Below are 16,693 nucleotides of genomic sequence, written 5' to 3'. Positions count from 1 at the left end.
CACAGAGAGAGAGAGAATATGAATGAATATAGGTCTTCAACACTGTCAACAGGCTAGACCTAGAATAGATCAGATGACTCCTGCTTCAGAGGAAAGTTGCTCTTTACTTCTGTTTATCGAAGTCACAATAAGATCATTTTAATCACATTAGCTTGTTTGCCCACCTTCTTCCCTATTTGAATTCTGCCATTTGCTTTGTTTGTACTGTGACTGCGCTGTCTGCTAATAAGAACATTAATACAAAGGCAGGGTGTCTGGTACTGCAACCTGTTTTCGTGACTCATGTGTTTATGGGCATTGCTCAATGTACATTTTAAATGTGTATTGATATAGAACTGTGCAAATATGCAGTACAGTGCCCTGTATCTCACACCTAACCTGGCGGATATTGCATTTGACCAATGCACAGAAGGTGTTTCATGTGATTACTGTGACCACATGGTGTGGTACACAGGCCTGTGTGTTATCACTTACAACCAGCTTTTGGAGTATTTGTGCCTTTTAGCTTAGATTCGTTGTTTTGTTCACCAAATATGTAGCCGGTACTATGTTGTGCCTCATCAAGGCCTCTTGCGCCTACATTGTGCCTATAGTTTTGTTCAACAAAAAAACAAGTGTCCATCATATCGAAATGCCATTTGTCCAAATTCATGATAAAAAATATATGTCTTGAATGATTCTAATATTCAGCGGTGTCCTATGTGGCTATCTTGGTTTACTGCAAGGCTGTTATGTTTGTATTGTTTGTACAAAATGATGATAAAGAAATGTGCAGAAATGAAAATAAACTTCGATTGGAAGATAATACCTCACATGCTAATCTGTAGGGACTTTCCAGCCTCTTCCTACCCTGCACTAGGCAGAGACGTGTCCTTGTATAGGTGTTTTCATATTGCTAGCCCGGTTTCAGCTGCTTTGATATATTAGCTGGAAGGTTGGACCGTATGGTCTTGATAAGAGAATATTAAGGGCAGTTTGCCAGCAAAGCATATTTCCACCATCAGTGTGCATTGTGTTTATATAAAGCAAAGTGTTATCAAATTGCCATATTAATGTATATTTACACCACAATCCGCATTGTAGCCTTCGCAAGGTAAATGTTGTGTGCATGATACTTTGGTATGGAGATGAAAGTGTCTTATCGAGACACTTATGCTCTGTGATAGCGAGATTGACTAGTGTACTCATTCCACATAAAAACCAGGATGCCAGTACATGGCGCATTAGCATGTGCGCACAGCAGCCCTCTACCAATGCGTGAGCTGTCCATAATATATCTAATAATGTTTCCATGCATGTGATTATCTTTAGGTCTTAAGTACATATGTGGTATACCCACTCAGGCCTTGCACACAAGGTATGTTAAAGGTATGCACAAGTGAGCGTGGACGTCGATTCACCAAAAGGTTAGGGGTAGCGGAAGTGATACAATGTGCCCCTTGAGCCTCAACTGATGTCTCTGGGGCCAAAGCTCACTTGATAACACCGGAAATTATGTCACTTGGCTTTTGACCATTTTGTTCAGTTCATAAAGTCTTTATTTCGATTATAAAACCATAAAAGACATTGCATCAATTAAAATGTAGCAGTTAAAAAATAATTCTTAGTTAAAATAATTGAGTCATAGCATAGTAGCATTAATGTAGCAGACACGATAATACAATTAAAATAAGTATTAAACCGCGATTCATCTTACTCTTATATTATAAAACAATTATTATAAAAAGAATGTAGGATATAAAATAGGGTAAGGCATACGACATCTACCCCTTTCATACAAAAATATATCAGAATCCAGCTACCCCACATCCCACAGACGATTTAAGCAAGTCAGGTCAGTGTGCCTTAAGTTTGTTAGCCCGAGTTACCCATACCCAACTCAGGAATTTTGCAATAACAATAGATTCCTCGGTACATGTCTGTAGAATTCTCAAGGCCTCGAAGGCAGCTCTTGTGCCAAGATTAGTACAGATAGGTTTGAGCCATTTCTTCCTTGATGATCTATAGGCCGGGCAACCAAATAGTATATGGGGGATGGATTCTGACCATTTTGTAATTATCGGAAAGGACTTCACTGAAATAAAAAAAAAAAAAAAAAAAAATCTTACAATAATTGATTAAAAAAAAAAAGGAGCTTAATTAGATGAGAGCGCATTTTTTTTCACCCATTTACGGAGTAGGCTGATGTCACGATATCTCAGGTGTGCATCCGTGAAAAGCCAGAATCACAATCCAGAGAAAAGCATTCATAGGTCGGCTAGAGACATCATGGTCCTAAATATATCTTCAAATGCCTTTAACGCCCAAGCAGAGCCATACTTTGCAAAACATTACCAGTATTTGCCTCTGCCAACCACAGTCTGCCTAGACAGTACCTCCAATGTACACAAACCGCCACTTAAGCCCAGAGAGAATCTCCACATGCAAAGACCAAACGAATACACGCCTAGGCATAACCCCATATGATCAGTGCTGTTCCAGAAGAGCGAAATCATCAAACGCAGGCTAGCGAAGATGTGTCTGCTCTCCTTATCAGACCCAATCTGCACACAGATGCCACAGACCGAACTCTGGGTGCAAATCTGCCCATCAAAATATGCAAACACTTACTTCATTTTCGGTTTCAAATCCTTTGCACTTCTGGTGGCGCTACTGCCTGCACGTACAGGAAACATGGGTGATTATTCTCTCTAGGTTATTACCCGATTTGTGACATTTACCTAACCTATGAATGCTAATATTTCTTTGTTTTATACATACACCAAGAATATCCAACATAGGTCTTGGAGGGTCTAGATCTGACAAATGTTCAGGATAACCACTGACTCTAAATAAACTGCATTTACAATAAATGTATGCAAACCTATTGTATGTGGCTATCACAAGAATGTGGCATGGATTCAGCCTTCCTGGATCTGTGTTTGACACTCTTGTAATACACTAGTTGTGTTAGTCTTATATGTTGAGCAAGTCGCAAACCAAATTGGAACGTTTAACTTTAGTGATAGGTGTCATGTGACAGCATAATTCGTATGTGCATCTAGCTCTAGCACCTGCTTCTATAATTCCAAATATCACACACATCTCTATTTTATATGTACTGTCTCCTTTTCATGGGTGTGACTGCATGTCCTGCTTGCATCTGTGTGCACCTAGCCTCATCTCACAGGTGTGTACACATAGAATCCTCTCACCTGGGTATGCCTAGCATTTAGAACTGTCTTTCTTACACTCCCCTGTATGCACCTAGCCTCATTTCCTCTGTGTGTTCCTCGCTTTCTCTCACTTGCGTGTAACTATTGTCATCGGCATCCACTTGAGTCTATCTGCTCCCATGTCTGCACACAGAATTCCCTCACCTGGGGCATGATTTGCCCTTAACAGTGTATTCTGCTTTCTCTGATTTGTGTGCACTTAGTATTTTTCACTTTTTTGCACAGAACGTCCCCTCAACCAACTCAGATATAAATAAGACATACTGAGGTTTTTGGCGGTCACCTAGTCTCAGTCAAATGCCCCATCTATCTTGTGTGCACTTAACACCTTCTTACCTGCATATAACTCCCGCTAACCTGTAAGCACCAATGACGCTGTGCCCCATTTGCAGCTAGCCTCGGTCTTATGCAGGCTCCATTGGGTTCTTTTTGAGGTCATGGTACCGTTCTGAAAATTGCCTACATTCTCTCTGAAACTATGACTTCTGCATGGTACGCCATCTTCTGCGTCTTATCTGTTATCTGTTCACCAACATGGCGGCGGCCCAGACCAGTGCAAACTGAGCCTGCTCTGCGACATTCTGGCAGCTTTCTCCATCCACCCCCTCCAGTCTGCAGAGCAGTCACATAAGCAGAGCTTTAAGTGGTATATGAAAACTTGGGGGGGGGGGGGGGGGGGGGGCTCTCAAAAGGGCGTGGCTTAAAAACAGTACGTTATAAATCTGTGCTCAGCATAGTGTGCCGCTCGACTTGTATTTTGCTGTTTCTGTCATTGCATCCAGATTTGTGATACAAGTAAAATCATACCTACAACAAGTCAGGACTATTGGCTTTGTCAATGGTTGTTAGTTGCATAAGATAAATAAGCAGCAACTATGGCTTGTATGGAATATTGAAAAAGCTTCCACTTAAAGCCCTGGTGACACCACGACAATGTTGCTGCCCTTGCGTTTCAAAAAGAGAAGGGAAATCCAGAGAGAAAATGACAATCTTTAAAGGATTTCCCTTCCCCTACAACCCTCACCTGGCGTGACGTCATGCCGCAACTTCTCTACTTGTGAGAAGTGAGCAGTGTGAGCACGCGCACATCGATGTGCCTGCTGTCTCGAAACGGGCTTTCTTTTGTGCCCTGGCACTTTTTTCCAGACTACAGTGTCAGCAGACTGCTGTCACTGCAGTCCGGGGAAAAACGGACCGCCTGTGCCAGCGCACAAAACAGAGCCCCATATAGACCCGTTTTGAGGCCCCCTTTAAAGAAACTGCCGGTACTCCGCACCGGTGAGACCCGGCCCATTTAAAGCCCTGCACATAAGTATTTGATAAAAAGAAGTGCCCCAGATAAATCCATGCATCTCTTAAGTTTTAAACGAAAATAATATCCTTTGCTAAGTTTTAGAATGGTATTTAACGTGTTGTGTGTATTGTGCTCACTGTATCAAGTGTCCTAAAAGAGTAGGGCGGCCGGTCATTCCGAAAAAGTCCAACAGGGCCATCAACTGATAATGCTGATGCCACTTTTCGCTTAACTATGTCCTTATTCCTTCTTTCATAACTCATTGTTTTATGCCTGATTGCTTATCGCCTAAACACGCCAATTCTGGCATAAATATGTCGTTTTTCACAGTTCAGCATCCACCATGGTGTGGTGTAGAAAAGGGGGCGCAGGAACAAGTGAAGTGGGGCGAGGCTGCTCTTAGTAATTGACAAACCGTGTAAAAGATGCGAGTCAACAGATACATATTTCAAAGAAAGATTGTACAAATCAGCTTTTGCTTTCTTTTTATTTGCTGAATAAAAATAGCTGCCAATGGTTGATCTTGCATCCAAAACTAATATAGCAGTTTTACAATTGTTTACGCAGGTCAGAAACTGGACGAAAAACAAAAGTACTATGACCAGCGCTTGATGACCGCAAAAAAAGATCTCGAAGAGGAAAGGAAGAAGACTGCTCACCTGCAATTTGATATTGCCGAATTAAAAAAGAAATACGATGAGAAAAGTCGAGAAACCGTGCATTTAAATAATACACTGCAATCGCAGCTGGCAGAAGAACGTCAGCAAAGAGAAAATGAAACAAAGCGGATGGCAGAAAAAGTGCAGCGGTTAAAGACCGAAATTGATATAACCAAACAAAAACTTGACGAGGAAAAGGAAAGATATGATGCCCTTTCATCACAGGTAACATTTACATTGCGTGTTTACTCATCACAGTCATTTTGAATTATATTTGTATGTAAACAGGTCATATTTTGTGTCTGACCATGAGCTTCACTACCTGTTCGTGTCAAGTCCTGAGGTATACCCGTCAGGCTTGCCTTCTGAGCTCTCACCAGACATGCTTCCAAATCCTGTTCCCCCTTTTCCGTATGTGGTTAGTTTGTTCCTCTTTGGCTACTTTGATTACGAGAACAGCATCTATCTTGTCTCTTGAAAAAACTCAAAGTCCTTCCCCTACCTCCGTGTGGAGTGTGCTGTGGCTAGTCTCCTCCTGCTCATGCACCTCGGATAGGGCCTTGGTGGTTACTCGTGGCAACCTGTGCAAAGTTGAAGCTCGTGTGTATTGTTTACTGACCCTAATACTCTACAGGGCCTGCCACTCCAACCCAATGTTTCCGCTAGTCATGTTGGTTCTCTGTGCTCCTTCTGGCTTTCCGTGTTTCAGATGGCTCTTAACCCAGCGCCCTGTTATGTGCTTCCAGACCAGGAGGGGAGGAAATGTGAGGTGGCCTGACAGCCAGAGCTGCCAACTCTGGAACTAGCAAATAGGGTCGAGTTCTGGCGTCGACTCAATGTGCTGTCATTCTGGTCAACTCACTTCTCATCGCCGTGCCTAAAACAGGAAAAACATTGGGGGGGGGAAATATTAGAACCTTGTGTAATGTAAACTGGTGCTCATTTAAAGTGCTCTAATGCCTTTTGGCCAAGTTCACCCTATATAAAAGTGCAAAAATATAAGCGGCCTACCTGCGGAACTCTACATTTACAGGTTCTCTATGTACACAAGACCATAAAGACTTGTCTGGTCAGTCTATCGCGCCCCTCTCTCTGAGTTGCTCGTTTCCTTCCTCGTGTCATGAGTCATGTAGTCTAAAAATTCTCAGTTGCAGACAACCTCTGTTTCCGCTTCCATGAAGACGTAACATCCTCCTCTTATCTTTCTGGCTGCGCTTTATACAGTTAAGGCGCGATGGATGTTTTAACAAAATTACGTAAATCCTAAATCATCTAACGATTTTACAGGTTCACTACTTCCACTATAAAAGCCAGCAATGAACGAGGGGCCACCAAACCAAAAATAACGCACAGACTTTGCTGCCAGTGCACCCCCGTGAGATTAACTGAAGCATCGCTTAATCATTTTAGTTGAGGTATACTGCTGCAGAGCCAGGGCTTTTTTCCCAAAGTTTTGCTCCCAAAGCCTCGAAACTAGGGCCGGCCACCCCCATGAGAGCAACATGCGGCAGGACTAAATATTTTACTTTTTTCCTAGGATACTTGGTTGTATTACTCAGGCATCCTATTACAAATTAAAGTTAATTATGCTGCTTAAGGTGCATCGCCCTACTCAAATTGTTGATATGATTTTTTAAATCTTTATTTAATAATGATCCCAGACATGAATGTGTGACTATACGTTCTGTTTTTTTTCAAGCACCACCAACATTTTTGAATTTCTTTGCAAAATTTGAGGTTTTTATTAAGTTAATTGCAATATTGTTTATCCTGAACTTGCTAGGTGGACAGTTTATAGAACACGGTAGAACTAGGAGTGTGGTGTCTAGGACATTACTGAACGTCGGTCTTCTACAATTGAGGTGGAAAAAAAGAATTTATCCTTCAAGCAACCAAACATGCTGCAAGGCAAACGTTAAAGTGTGTGGGGTGTCCTGGAGTGAGCTTCCAGAACATTCAGGCTATGATCTCTTACCCCTTCCGCCTCGACCCCTGATCTCAGTGAGGATGACTGAGGCTTCCTGCATCCTGCTGGTTAAGCAAACCAAGTGGCATACCCTGGCTCTGCAGTGGGACCTGAAATCCCTGTGGGCACAGCAGCAGGGGAACCTCTACGCAGACTAAGTCCAGATTTCAGAGGAGACTACAAAGGATCTGCACTGGTGGCTACCTGACTGTGATTCTGTTAGTGGCAGACGTCTCTCCCTACCCCACCCAGGCAGGCAGTGGTGACCTGCATCAAGTCTGGCATAAGGCAGCCATTTGGGAGTGGTGGAGATCAGAGACCTCTGTTCTGCTGCGGACGCTTGGCTCCACATCAACCTGCTAGAGTTGAAAACAATCTGTTTCACATGGAAATTCTTCCTGCCATCTATAAAAATTAGGCTGGTTCAGGCCATCCATCAAAGATGAGGCTGATTAAGGTGTTGTCATTTTGGGAGTAGGATGCACACCTCGTATGTCATACTTTAATGCTAGGTCACTTATCCAGTTTTTTCACAGAATGCGTGCAGATTGCTATTTAGTGCCATGCCCGAGTCGCACTAGGGTAATCAACTAAAATGAGATGGGGCGTCATTTCGCCCCAAGCAAATGCACAGCTAATTTCGCCTCATTGGCAGTAATATATCCATCCATAGTAATCAATTCAAATCAAAGTACTCCTTGTCTTCCAATTTGTATCACTTTTCTCCGACTTTGTTTATACAAATCCACACGCAAAGTGTATATGCCATTTTCAAGTTTCTACTCTTCCAACTGTGTCATCAGACCTTTTGCAAGAACATGACTGAAGCATAATTCATTTCAGGCAGCGTTTATTCGATAACAAATACCCAATGCATTTCGGGCTCAGTGCCCTTCTTCAGGGGTCGCTATAAATAATCATAAAAAGAACATAGTCACGAGAAATAATCTTCACTCTAATTCATCATCATCAGTATACGACTATTTAAGAAACAACAGTTTAAGGAAAGTGCTACATGAAATTATCCCCGAGAAATGTATTACCCTTTATGAACATATTTAGTGCTATTACGAAAATATTCACAATAAACCACTCATTCCCACTCGAAAGATGGGTTCCCCCTTTCCACGTACTGCTTCCCAGTTTTATATATGAAAACCCACTTTCAATATCATTCTTTGTACTAAGTGCTCATCGCACCTCCAATCATCCCTGCTTTCTGACAGTATACAAATAATTATGCCCTCCTTCCCTTCATCAACAACCCACTGTTTTATATGCCTTACAAATTACAAACAATATGAAACCTTGATCTCAAAACTTTGTCTCTAGCTTACTTTCCAAGTTTCATTCTATTGCTTGCCATTCCTCTATGCTTTCCCGTTTGACTACTCCTCCCATGCATTTTTGGTTAAATCAAACACTCAAACTTTACCCTTCAACGACAAACTACCCTTTGTTAGGCGAGTTCGTTTGAACTGCACTATGGGAAATGGAGTTGCTTTAGGAACAAACACCTGGTGTAAATGAATGAGGCACCGGGATGGCGGGAAATTTCAAACAGTAATCCAATCAGGTGGTCAGAAGCAGGGGTTAAGGGAGAGAGGGATTGTGGGGCATATACTGTTGAGACGACAGACAGCGATGTCGGTTGGTTTTTAACATCAAATGGCAGGTACATGGATGAGAGGGTAGTTTGTCGTTGCAGGGTATAGTTTGAGTGTTTGATTTAACCAAAAATGCATGGGAGGAGTAGTCAAACGTGAAAGCATAGAGGAATGGCAAGCAATAGAATGAAACTTGGAAAGTAAGCTAGAGACAAAGTTTTGAGATCAAGGTTTCATATTGTTTGTAATTTGTAAGGCATATAAAACAGTGGGTTGTTGATGAAGGGAAGGAGGGCATAATTATTTGTATACTGTCAGAAAGCAGGGATGATTGGAGGTGCGATGAGCACTTAGTACAAAGAATGATATTGAAAGTGGGTTTTCATATATAAAAATGGGAAGCAGTACGTGGAAAGGGGGAACCCATCTTTCGAGTGGGAATGAGTGGTTTATTGTGAATATTTTCGTAATAGCACTAAATATGTTCATAAAGGGTAATACATTTCTCGGGGATAATTTCATGTAGCACTTTCCTTAAACTGTTGTTTCTTAAATAGTCGTATACTGATGATGATGATGAATTAGAGTGAAGATTATTTCTCGTGACTATGTTCTTTTTATGATTATTTATAGCGACCCCTGAAGAAGGGCACTGAGCCCGAAATGCATTGGGTATTTGTTATCGAATAAACGCTGCCTGAAATGAATTATGCTTCAGTCATGTTCTTGCAAAAGGTCTGATGACACAGTTGGAACAGTAGAAACTTGAAAATGGCATATACACTTTGCGTGTGGATTTGTATAAACAAAGTCGGAGAAAAGTGATACAAATTGGAAGACAAGGAGTACTTTGATTTGAATTGATTACTATGGATGGATATATTACTGCCAATGAGGCGAAATTAGCTGTGCATTTGCTTGGGGCGAAATGACGCCCCATCTCATTTTAGCTGATTGAGGTGTTCACGTACAACACCACCGCCATGTTGTACTGTAAAGCAGGGCAGGGTGGGATCACAGACCCTGTGCCAGGAGGCCCTGCACCTCTGGACAGGGCTGGAGTGCAGGGGATTTCACGAGTGGCGCAGCACCTGTTGGGAACTTCGAACGCCATGGCGGGCAAACTCAGCTGTTGATGCCTAGCAGATCGCGAATGGCAGTTACACCTAGAGGTGGTACAAGGTCTCCTCTGCGACTAGGGAGAACCTCGACTTGATGTGTTTGCCACCGTCAAGAACACGCAATGTCGTTCTGCGTGTTGGAGTTTCCAAAGCAGTTCTCGCTCACACTCATTCCACTTAGAGTGGAACTCAAGGCTCCTGTATGCCTTCCATCCAGAATAACGGGTAAAGACAAACCTGGCCACGGTGGATTACAAAAGAAAGCGGGCAAGATAATACTTAAGTACTAATATTATAACTATAAGTATCAAAACAAATAGTCAATCAGTGTATATTTAATTCATTTTATTTTTTACCTTTTTTTTTAAAAAACAAAAACGGCGTGTTTTTAGAATGGCGTGATCACACATACAAACGAGTGGAGTGGGACTACACTGCGAGACCACTGCAATTATACTCATTTCATGCAGCAAGGACAACTATCAACAGCCACGATCACAAAAATAAATGTTTAATTTACTGGGCATTATATCCTTTAAGAGAAGATAAAGCCATCTGTCGCGTACAATAAATTCTCTTGGTTGTGTTCGGGCCAACCAATGACAGAGAAACACCCGCATTTATCAGCCTTTTACCTCGTGGCATGAAAGAAACAACAGAGATCCCCTCTCTGAATAAACGCATCTGGTATTTGAAAAGTGACAAAGCTGAAATCTTCATCAGCAAGACTAAGTAGCCGGACAGCCTCTTGCAGAATTTCGAATATTAAATACAGAATAGTGATCACTGTGACGGAGTCCTGACGAAGGCCTAGCCGAAACGTGCGTAGTTTGACAACATGCCGCCTGTCTCTGCACATCATCATCTCATTGTTCTCTTTTGAGCACTAATCATAGATAAACAGTTGTTTGGAAACAAAGGATTTTGTAATAATGATGTGAACCAAGACAACTAAAAATGAATGTAGACAATGTTTCATGAATTTGTATCATCCCTTTTCATGTATATGTATAAGATGTGCATATTTAAAGATGTATAAAAAGTTTTATGGAAACAATTTGAATATGATTTTTAAAAAAAAGGTTAAAAATAAAATTAAGTAAATATACACTGGCTGACTATTTGTCTTGATACTTATAGTTATAATATTAGTACTCAAGTATTATCTTGCCCATTTTATTTTGTAATCCACCGTGGCCAGGTTTGTCTTTACCCGTTATTGTTTATTCCCTGTCAGGGCTGGTTTATCCATGACACAGGGGCCCCAGCTCTTTTCAAGACATGCCTTCCATCCAGAACCACTCCTGCCCAGATTGTGATGAATATAAGGAACGGCCGGGCCCAAGTCATCCTAGTGGCTCCAGATTGGGCTTGGAGAGTATGGTATTCCAAACTCCTGGGCATGAAATTGTGCCCTCCAATCAGGCTGCCCCTTCAGAAGGATCCACTTTTGCAGCAGCAAGTCCGAGTCCTGCACCGAACCTGTGCACCGTCCACTGTCCTGCTTGGAGACTGCTTGGAGACCGAATGGTGACAGTTAAACGCTTTTGATCTCCCTCCTGAGGTTGTGGATGTTATCCTAGCAGCCAGGTGTCTCTCTACCAAATCTGTATAAGCCAACCGTTGAGGCAAGTTAGTGGTCTGATGCGTGACAAAAAAATGTAACCCACTTCATGCCAAGCTGTCCTAAGTTTTGTTGTTTGTGTTGTTCCTACCCCAGCAAGGCCTTGCCTTAGGCACTGTTAAAGCATACCTTTCTGGTATTTCAATGTTTTTACCAGTTGTGATGTGTTTCCTTAAAGGGCTATGCCTTTCATTATGCAACAGTGGAGCTTATGTTTATTTTTTACTTTTCTTATGTGTTTCCATTCAAACCTCTGCATAGCTGTCCTCTCAGGTTGCTTAATCTTTAGACAGTGCCATAGCAACGGTATGGAGGGTGAGCAATCTTCAGGCCCATCTCCGTTAACCCTCCATGTACCAATTTCTAGCCAGATAAGCTGGCTTTTCTGCCTCCTGCCTCCTTTTAGTCAAAGGTAGTGACTTTCTTTCACATCAGGCAAACTTTCACTCTTCTGACGTTCTTTGCACCACTTCACTCCTCCAAGGAGGAGAAGAGAGTACATCGGCTGGATCCAAAAAGGGCTCTCAGTTTCTACATCAATAGTCTTAGAGCACCCCGAGTGGATAATCAGCTCTTGGTTGGGTTCACAGGAGCAAAGAAAGGAAAAGCAGAGCGGAAAAATACCTCTCTGGATCATATTCTGCATCAAGATCGGCTACGCATTAGTGAAGGCGTAGCCTCCTGAAAGTTTGCAGGCTCATTCGACTGGTGTCAAGGCTGCTACTACTGCATTGGCAAGCAGACTACTTGTGCTGGATATTTGTCAGGCATCTATGTGTACATCACTCCATACATTCATGAAGCACCACTGTCTGGAGAGCATGGCCGATGAGAGGGCCACTTTGTCCATTCAGTCAGTCATGCAGCACTTTTTGGTTTGAACCAGTTCACATACCCAGCTCCTGGGAGGCACTGCTCTGGTACCTATTCTGAAGTGAGGAATCTGTAATTTGAAGTTTCTTTTAGAAGAGCAAGTTACTTACCTTTGGTATCCCTCTTTGTTGTAGAGAGACTATCTAACAGAAGATTCCTCACCGACCCTCCCCATTCTGTAAACTGGTCTTTCTTTCCAAAAAAGATCTCAATCTAGGATCCTTACATACTGGCCACAACCTGTTTGTCTTCGGGTCCTTGTCTGTGGGAGCAGAAGGCTCCAGAAAGTAACTGATGTCTGCACGCCTAGGTGGTGACTATATAGGCATATGCATGTTACATCTGTCACGGATGATATTGACATGGAGTCGCAGTACATTTCAGTGCGAATGTGGAATGCTTTAAAGGTGAGAAATCTGCAACTAGATAACTTGTTCTTCTGATGAATAATTGTAATAATAGATTCCTCACCTTAGTATACCTTTTGCAGCGTGAATCTTTCTGGATTCACTATGCTGTGCATTATTCCGCGATCTTGTGGTTGGGTCCGGATTCGTAGTCTTTTCTTTGTTTTTTTTTTTTTTGTAGCCCAGGTGGGCGTCGACGTCCACCATTTGGTGCACCTCCCGTGACGTCGTCGTGCTTCCTGCGGAAGTCCCACCTTTGGGGCGCCATCTTCAGATTCTTTTTTCCGCCGTTGGGTCTGGATCGTCATCGGGAAGCTCCAGAAATTCACTCGGAGGAAGAAGGAAGAAAAGCGAGTTTCATCGATAGAATCAAGAGAAGACATCGGGAATAGAACAGATTTCATCAGGAGCGCGAAGAAAGAGGACCAGCGAACCTTTTTCTTCGACAGCCTTGGAGAATGCACGCTCAGAGACCCTGAGCGAAATGGACAAGACGCCATTCAAGTTCTGCCCAAACTGCCACCACAAGTTCGCGCAGAAAGACCAGCATCCGGTCTGCAACCTCTGCCTACCGGTGGATCACCAGAGTATCGACTGCAACGCCTGCTCAGCCTTCGCGCCGAAGACACTCAGGGTGAGAGAGAGGCAGAGAAGAGCCAACGCCAACATGGATGGCAAAGGGAAACCCCCGACACTACGAGCTGGGCCTCGACACGGACGACGAGGACAACGTCGCTGAGACAGCCGAAAACTTCACGGTCGTAGAGACCGACAAGAAAAAAGAAGACGAGGTAAGAGAATCGTCGAGCGCAAATCAAAAAACACCTCAAACACGAGGGTGACTCGAGAAAAACTGAGTCAAGGTCCACGAAGGGAGCCCCGGCGCCGAAAACTTCGACGTCCAAAGGGGGAACTTCGGACAAAAGGCCCAGCGGATCCTTACAAAAGGACTCCCTGGTGCAGAAAGACGCCGAAAGGCAAGGGTCGTCGAAATCATCCCATGAAACTGGCCGATCGACGCAGAAAGAACGTTCGACGTCGACGCAAGTTTCATCGAAAAGACCCGCGGTCGACGCCGAAAGCATCTCCGAAATGGAGAAAAAGAAGAGGCGGCTCGAGGCCGAAATGGAGAACATCCTTCAAAGGAAGAAGGAGTTCGACGCCAGGATGAAGGAATTCAAGATTCCAACGGTTTCATCGGCGGACGTCGTCGAGGTCGAAGACGAGTTCGACGCCGAAGGGCTGACAAGGGATCTCGAGGAAGAAGAGGAGCCCTATTATGAGGAAGAAGCCGAGGAAGAAGACCAACAGTCGTTCTACGAATCGGCGGCATCTACCAGCAACGACGTCGAATGGCACGATCTCGACACCGAAAACCCGGAGGAGGCCGTGGACACGTACCCCTCGAGGCCTTCGCCACCCGACGACATCGGGGTGTACAATATGGTGGTGAAGAGCGCAGCAATGGCCTTCGGCGTCAAACTCGACGAGGAGAGGCCGAAAGCCGATTTTCTCGTCGAAACACTGCTCCCCATCCAGACTAGGAGTCAGTTCCTCCCCATGCTACAAAGCGTGATGAACCAGGGGAGAGAAGCCTTCAAGGAGCCTGCCACCTGCCGGTCGATCACGCCCAGGACAGAGAAGAAATATAAGCACTCCTCCCTGGACCCACCTTACATCAAGGGTAGCGTCACCGCAGACTCCATCATAGCCTCCACGGCCAGGAGAAGGGCCAACGTTCCAGCAACTTCGGGCCCACCTCCGGATAAAGAGAGCAGGAGGATCGACCTCACAGGCAGAAAGGTCGAGAGGAACGCCGCAATGCACTGGCGCATGGCGAATTCGAATGCACTCCTCAATAGACACCAATACCAACACTGGGATGAGATGGGGGAGCTAGTAAAGCACCTCCCCGAAGAATACCGCCAGAGAGCCTCTCACCTGGTGGATGAAGGCAAGAACATCGCCAACTCCTGTATAAAGACGGCGTTGGATGGGGCAGAGACTTCAGCAAGACTCATGGCCATAGGGGTCACAGAGAGGAGGCATGCATGGCTAAGAATCTCGGGATTCAAACCGGAAGTGCAGAACAACATCCTTGGCACCCCCTTCAACGGAGAGACACTGTTCGGAGCAACGGTGGACGAAAAGCTCACCCAGCTCAAGAAGGAAAACGAGACAGCGAGGTCCATGGGGGCCCTACAGCTGAGGGGAATGAGACGAGGAAATCCCTCGAGGAGACCCTACGGTAGGGGTGGAAGCCAACAGGGGACGTCGCACCAGGCGTTCCAACAAGGTCAGCAGGGCGAAGGTCACGGACAAAGTCAGCAGAAGCAAAGCTGACAATATCAACCTCGGGGCCAGTCCTTTCGCGGGAGAGGGAACGGACGTGGCCAAAGGAGGAGAGGGGGCGATCAGCCCTCCTCGAAGTGACTCAGCACGCAAGAAGACGCCTACCCTCGTAAGGTCCCCAAGGGTGAGGCGCAAAAAAGTGTCATCAGGGGGAAGAGAAGATTCAAGAGCCTACGAGCATACGTCACCAGTAGGCGGAAGGCTGAGGTTCTACCTTCAGGAGTGGCGGCGTATAACCACAGACAAGTGGATACGGAACATCGTGCAGTACGGATACTGCGTAGACTTGGAGAAAAGACCTCCAAACAGGAAGCCGAAGGGAAGACAGAGATCGGCCCAAGAACTGGCAATACTCAGAGAAGAAACGCGGAAACTCCTACAAAAGGGAGCCATAGAGACAGTGCCGTTCAGGGAACGCAACAAAGGGGTCTACTCAAACTACTTCGTGGTTCCGAAGGTAGATGGAGACCTCAGACCCATACTGGACCTCCGTTACCTAAACAAGTTCATCAGAACGCAAAGGTTCAAAATGACTTCACTGCAGGAGGTACTGCCACAGATAAGAGAAGGGGACTTCATGGTCACCGTGGACCTCAAGGATGCCTACCTTCACATCCCAATAAACAGAAGGCACAAGGGCCTTCTAAGATTCAACATCGAACAGGAACACTACCAGTTCACAACCCTGGCCTTCGGATTAAAATCAGTGCCAAGGGTCTTTACAAAATGCCTGTCGGCGGTAGCGGCACACCTACGAAAGCAGGGAATACACGTATACCCCTACTTGGACGACTGGCTGGTCAAGGCAAACTCACGCGAGAAGTGCGAGAGGCACGCAAAACGCGTAACAGACACCCTCACAAATCTGGGATTTTCCATCCACTGGGGAAAATCATCGCTGGAACCGGAACAGGTAAAGATTTTCCTGGGGGCAAAGATCAACTCCCTCAACAGTACAGTAGTGCCCAGCGACAGGAGGACAGATGCTCTACTGAAGGAGACGCAGCTCTACCAGAAGGGGCGAGCTCTGACAGTGAGGGCGGTGAGCAAGATGATGGGGATGATGGCGTCCTGTATCCAGCTGGTGCCGAATGTACGCCTGCACATGAGACCATTCCAGGAATGGCTGCAACAGCAATGGTCACAAGCAAACGGAAGTTGGGAGGATCTAGTGGTTGTTACGCACGCAGTGCAGGAGGAGATAACTTGGTGGAACAGAGACAACATAACAACGGGGAGAAGCCTGACACCACCAAGCCCAACAATGACCATTACCACGGACGCATCGCAGAAGGGATGGGGAGCGCACATGGACAACCTCAGAGTGAGGGGTCTATGGGCTCCAGCAGACGCGGTCCGCCACATCAACTACCTCGAGTTGAAAACGATACTGCTAGCCCTGAAGGCATTCCAGAGACACCTGTTCGGCCAGAGGGTGTTGGTACAGACAGACAACACCACGGCGATGTTCTACATCAACAAACAAGGGGGGACACAGTCGTTTCCCCTCTCATCCCTAGCTCAGGAGATTTGGAGATGGGCCATACCTCTCAAGATAGATCTACTGGCAATTCA

General features: G+C 44.9%; 1 protein-coding gene across 2 annotated transcripts in view; it reads left to right on the top strand.

The window, feature by feature from the left end:
• The window catches only part of CEP55 (centrosomal protein 55), a 195,025-nt gene that overhangs the window by 136,551 nt on the left and 41,781 nt on the right, over positions 1 to 16,693 (top strand). For both annotated transcript variants that reach the window (XM_085606124.1, XM_085606125.1), the window contains one exon: positions 5,077 to 5,393. In XM_085606124.1, the coding sequence (XP_085462250.1) occupies positions 5,077 to 5,393 (317 nt within the window). The remainder of the gene's footprint in view (positions 1 to 5,076; positions 5,394 to 16,693) is intronic.

Source organism: Triturus cristatus, chromosome 1_2, assembly GCF_964204655.1.
Source record: "Triturus cristatus chromosome 1_2, aTriCri1.1, whole genome shotgun sequence".
Lineage (NCBI taxonomy): Eukaryota > Metazoa > Chordata > Amphibia > Caudata > Salamandridae > Triturus > Triturus cristatus.
The sequence above is the reverse complement of the archived record's forward strand: the minus strand, read 5'-3'. Positions and strand labels throughout refer to the sequence as shown.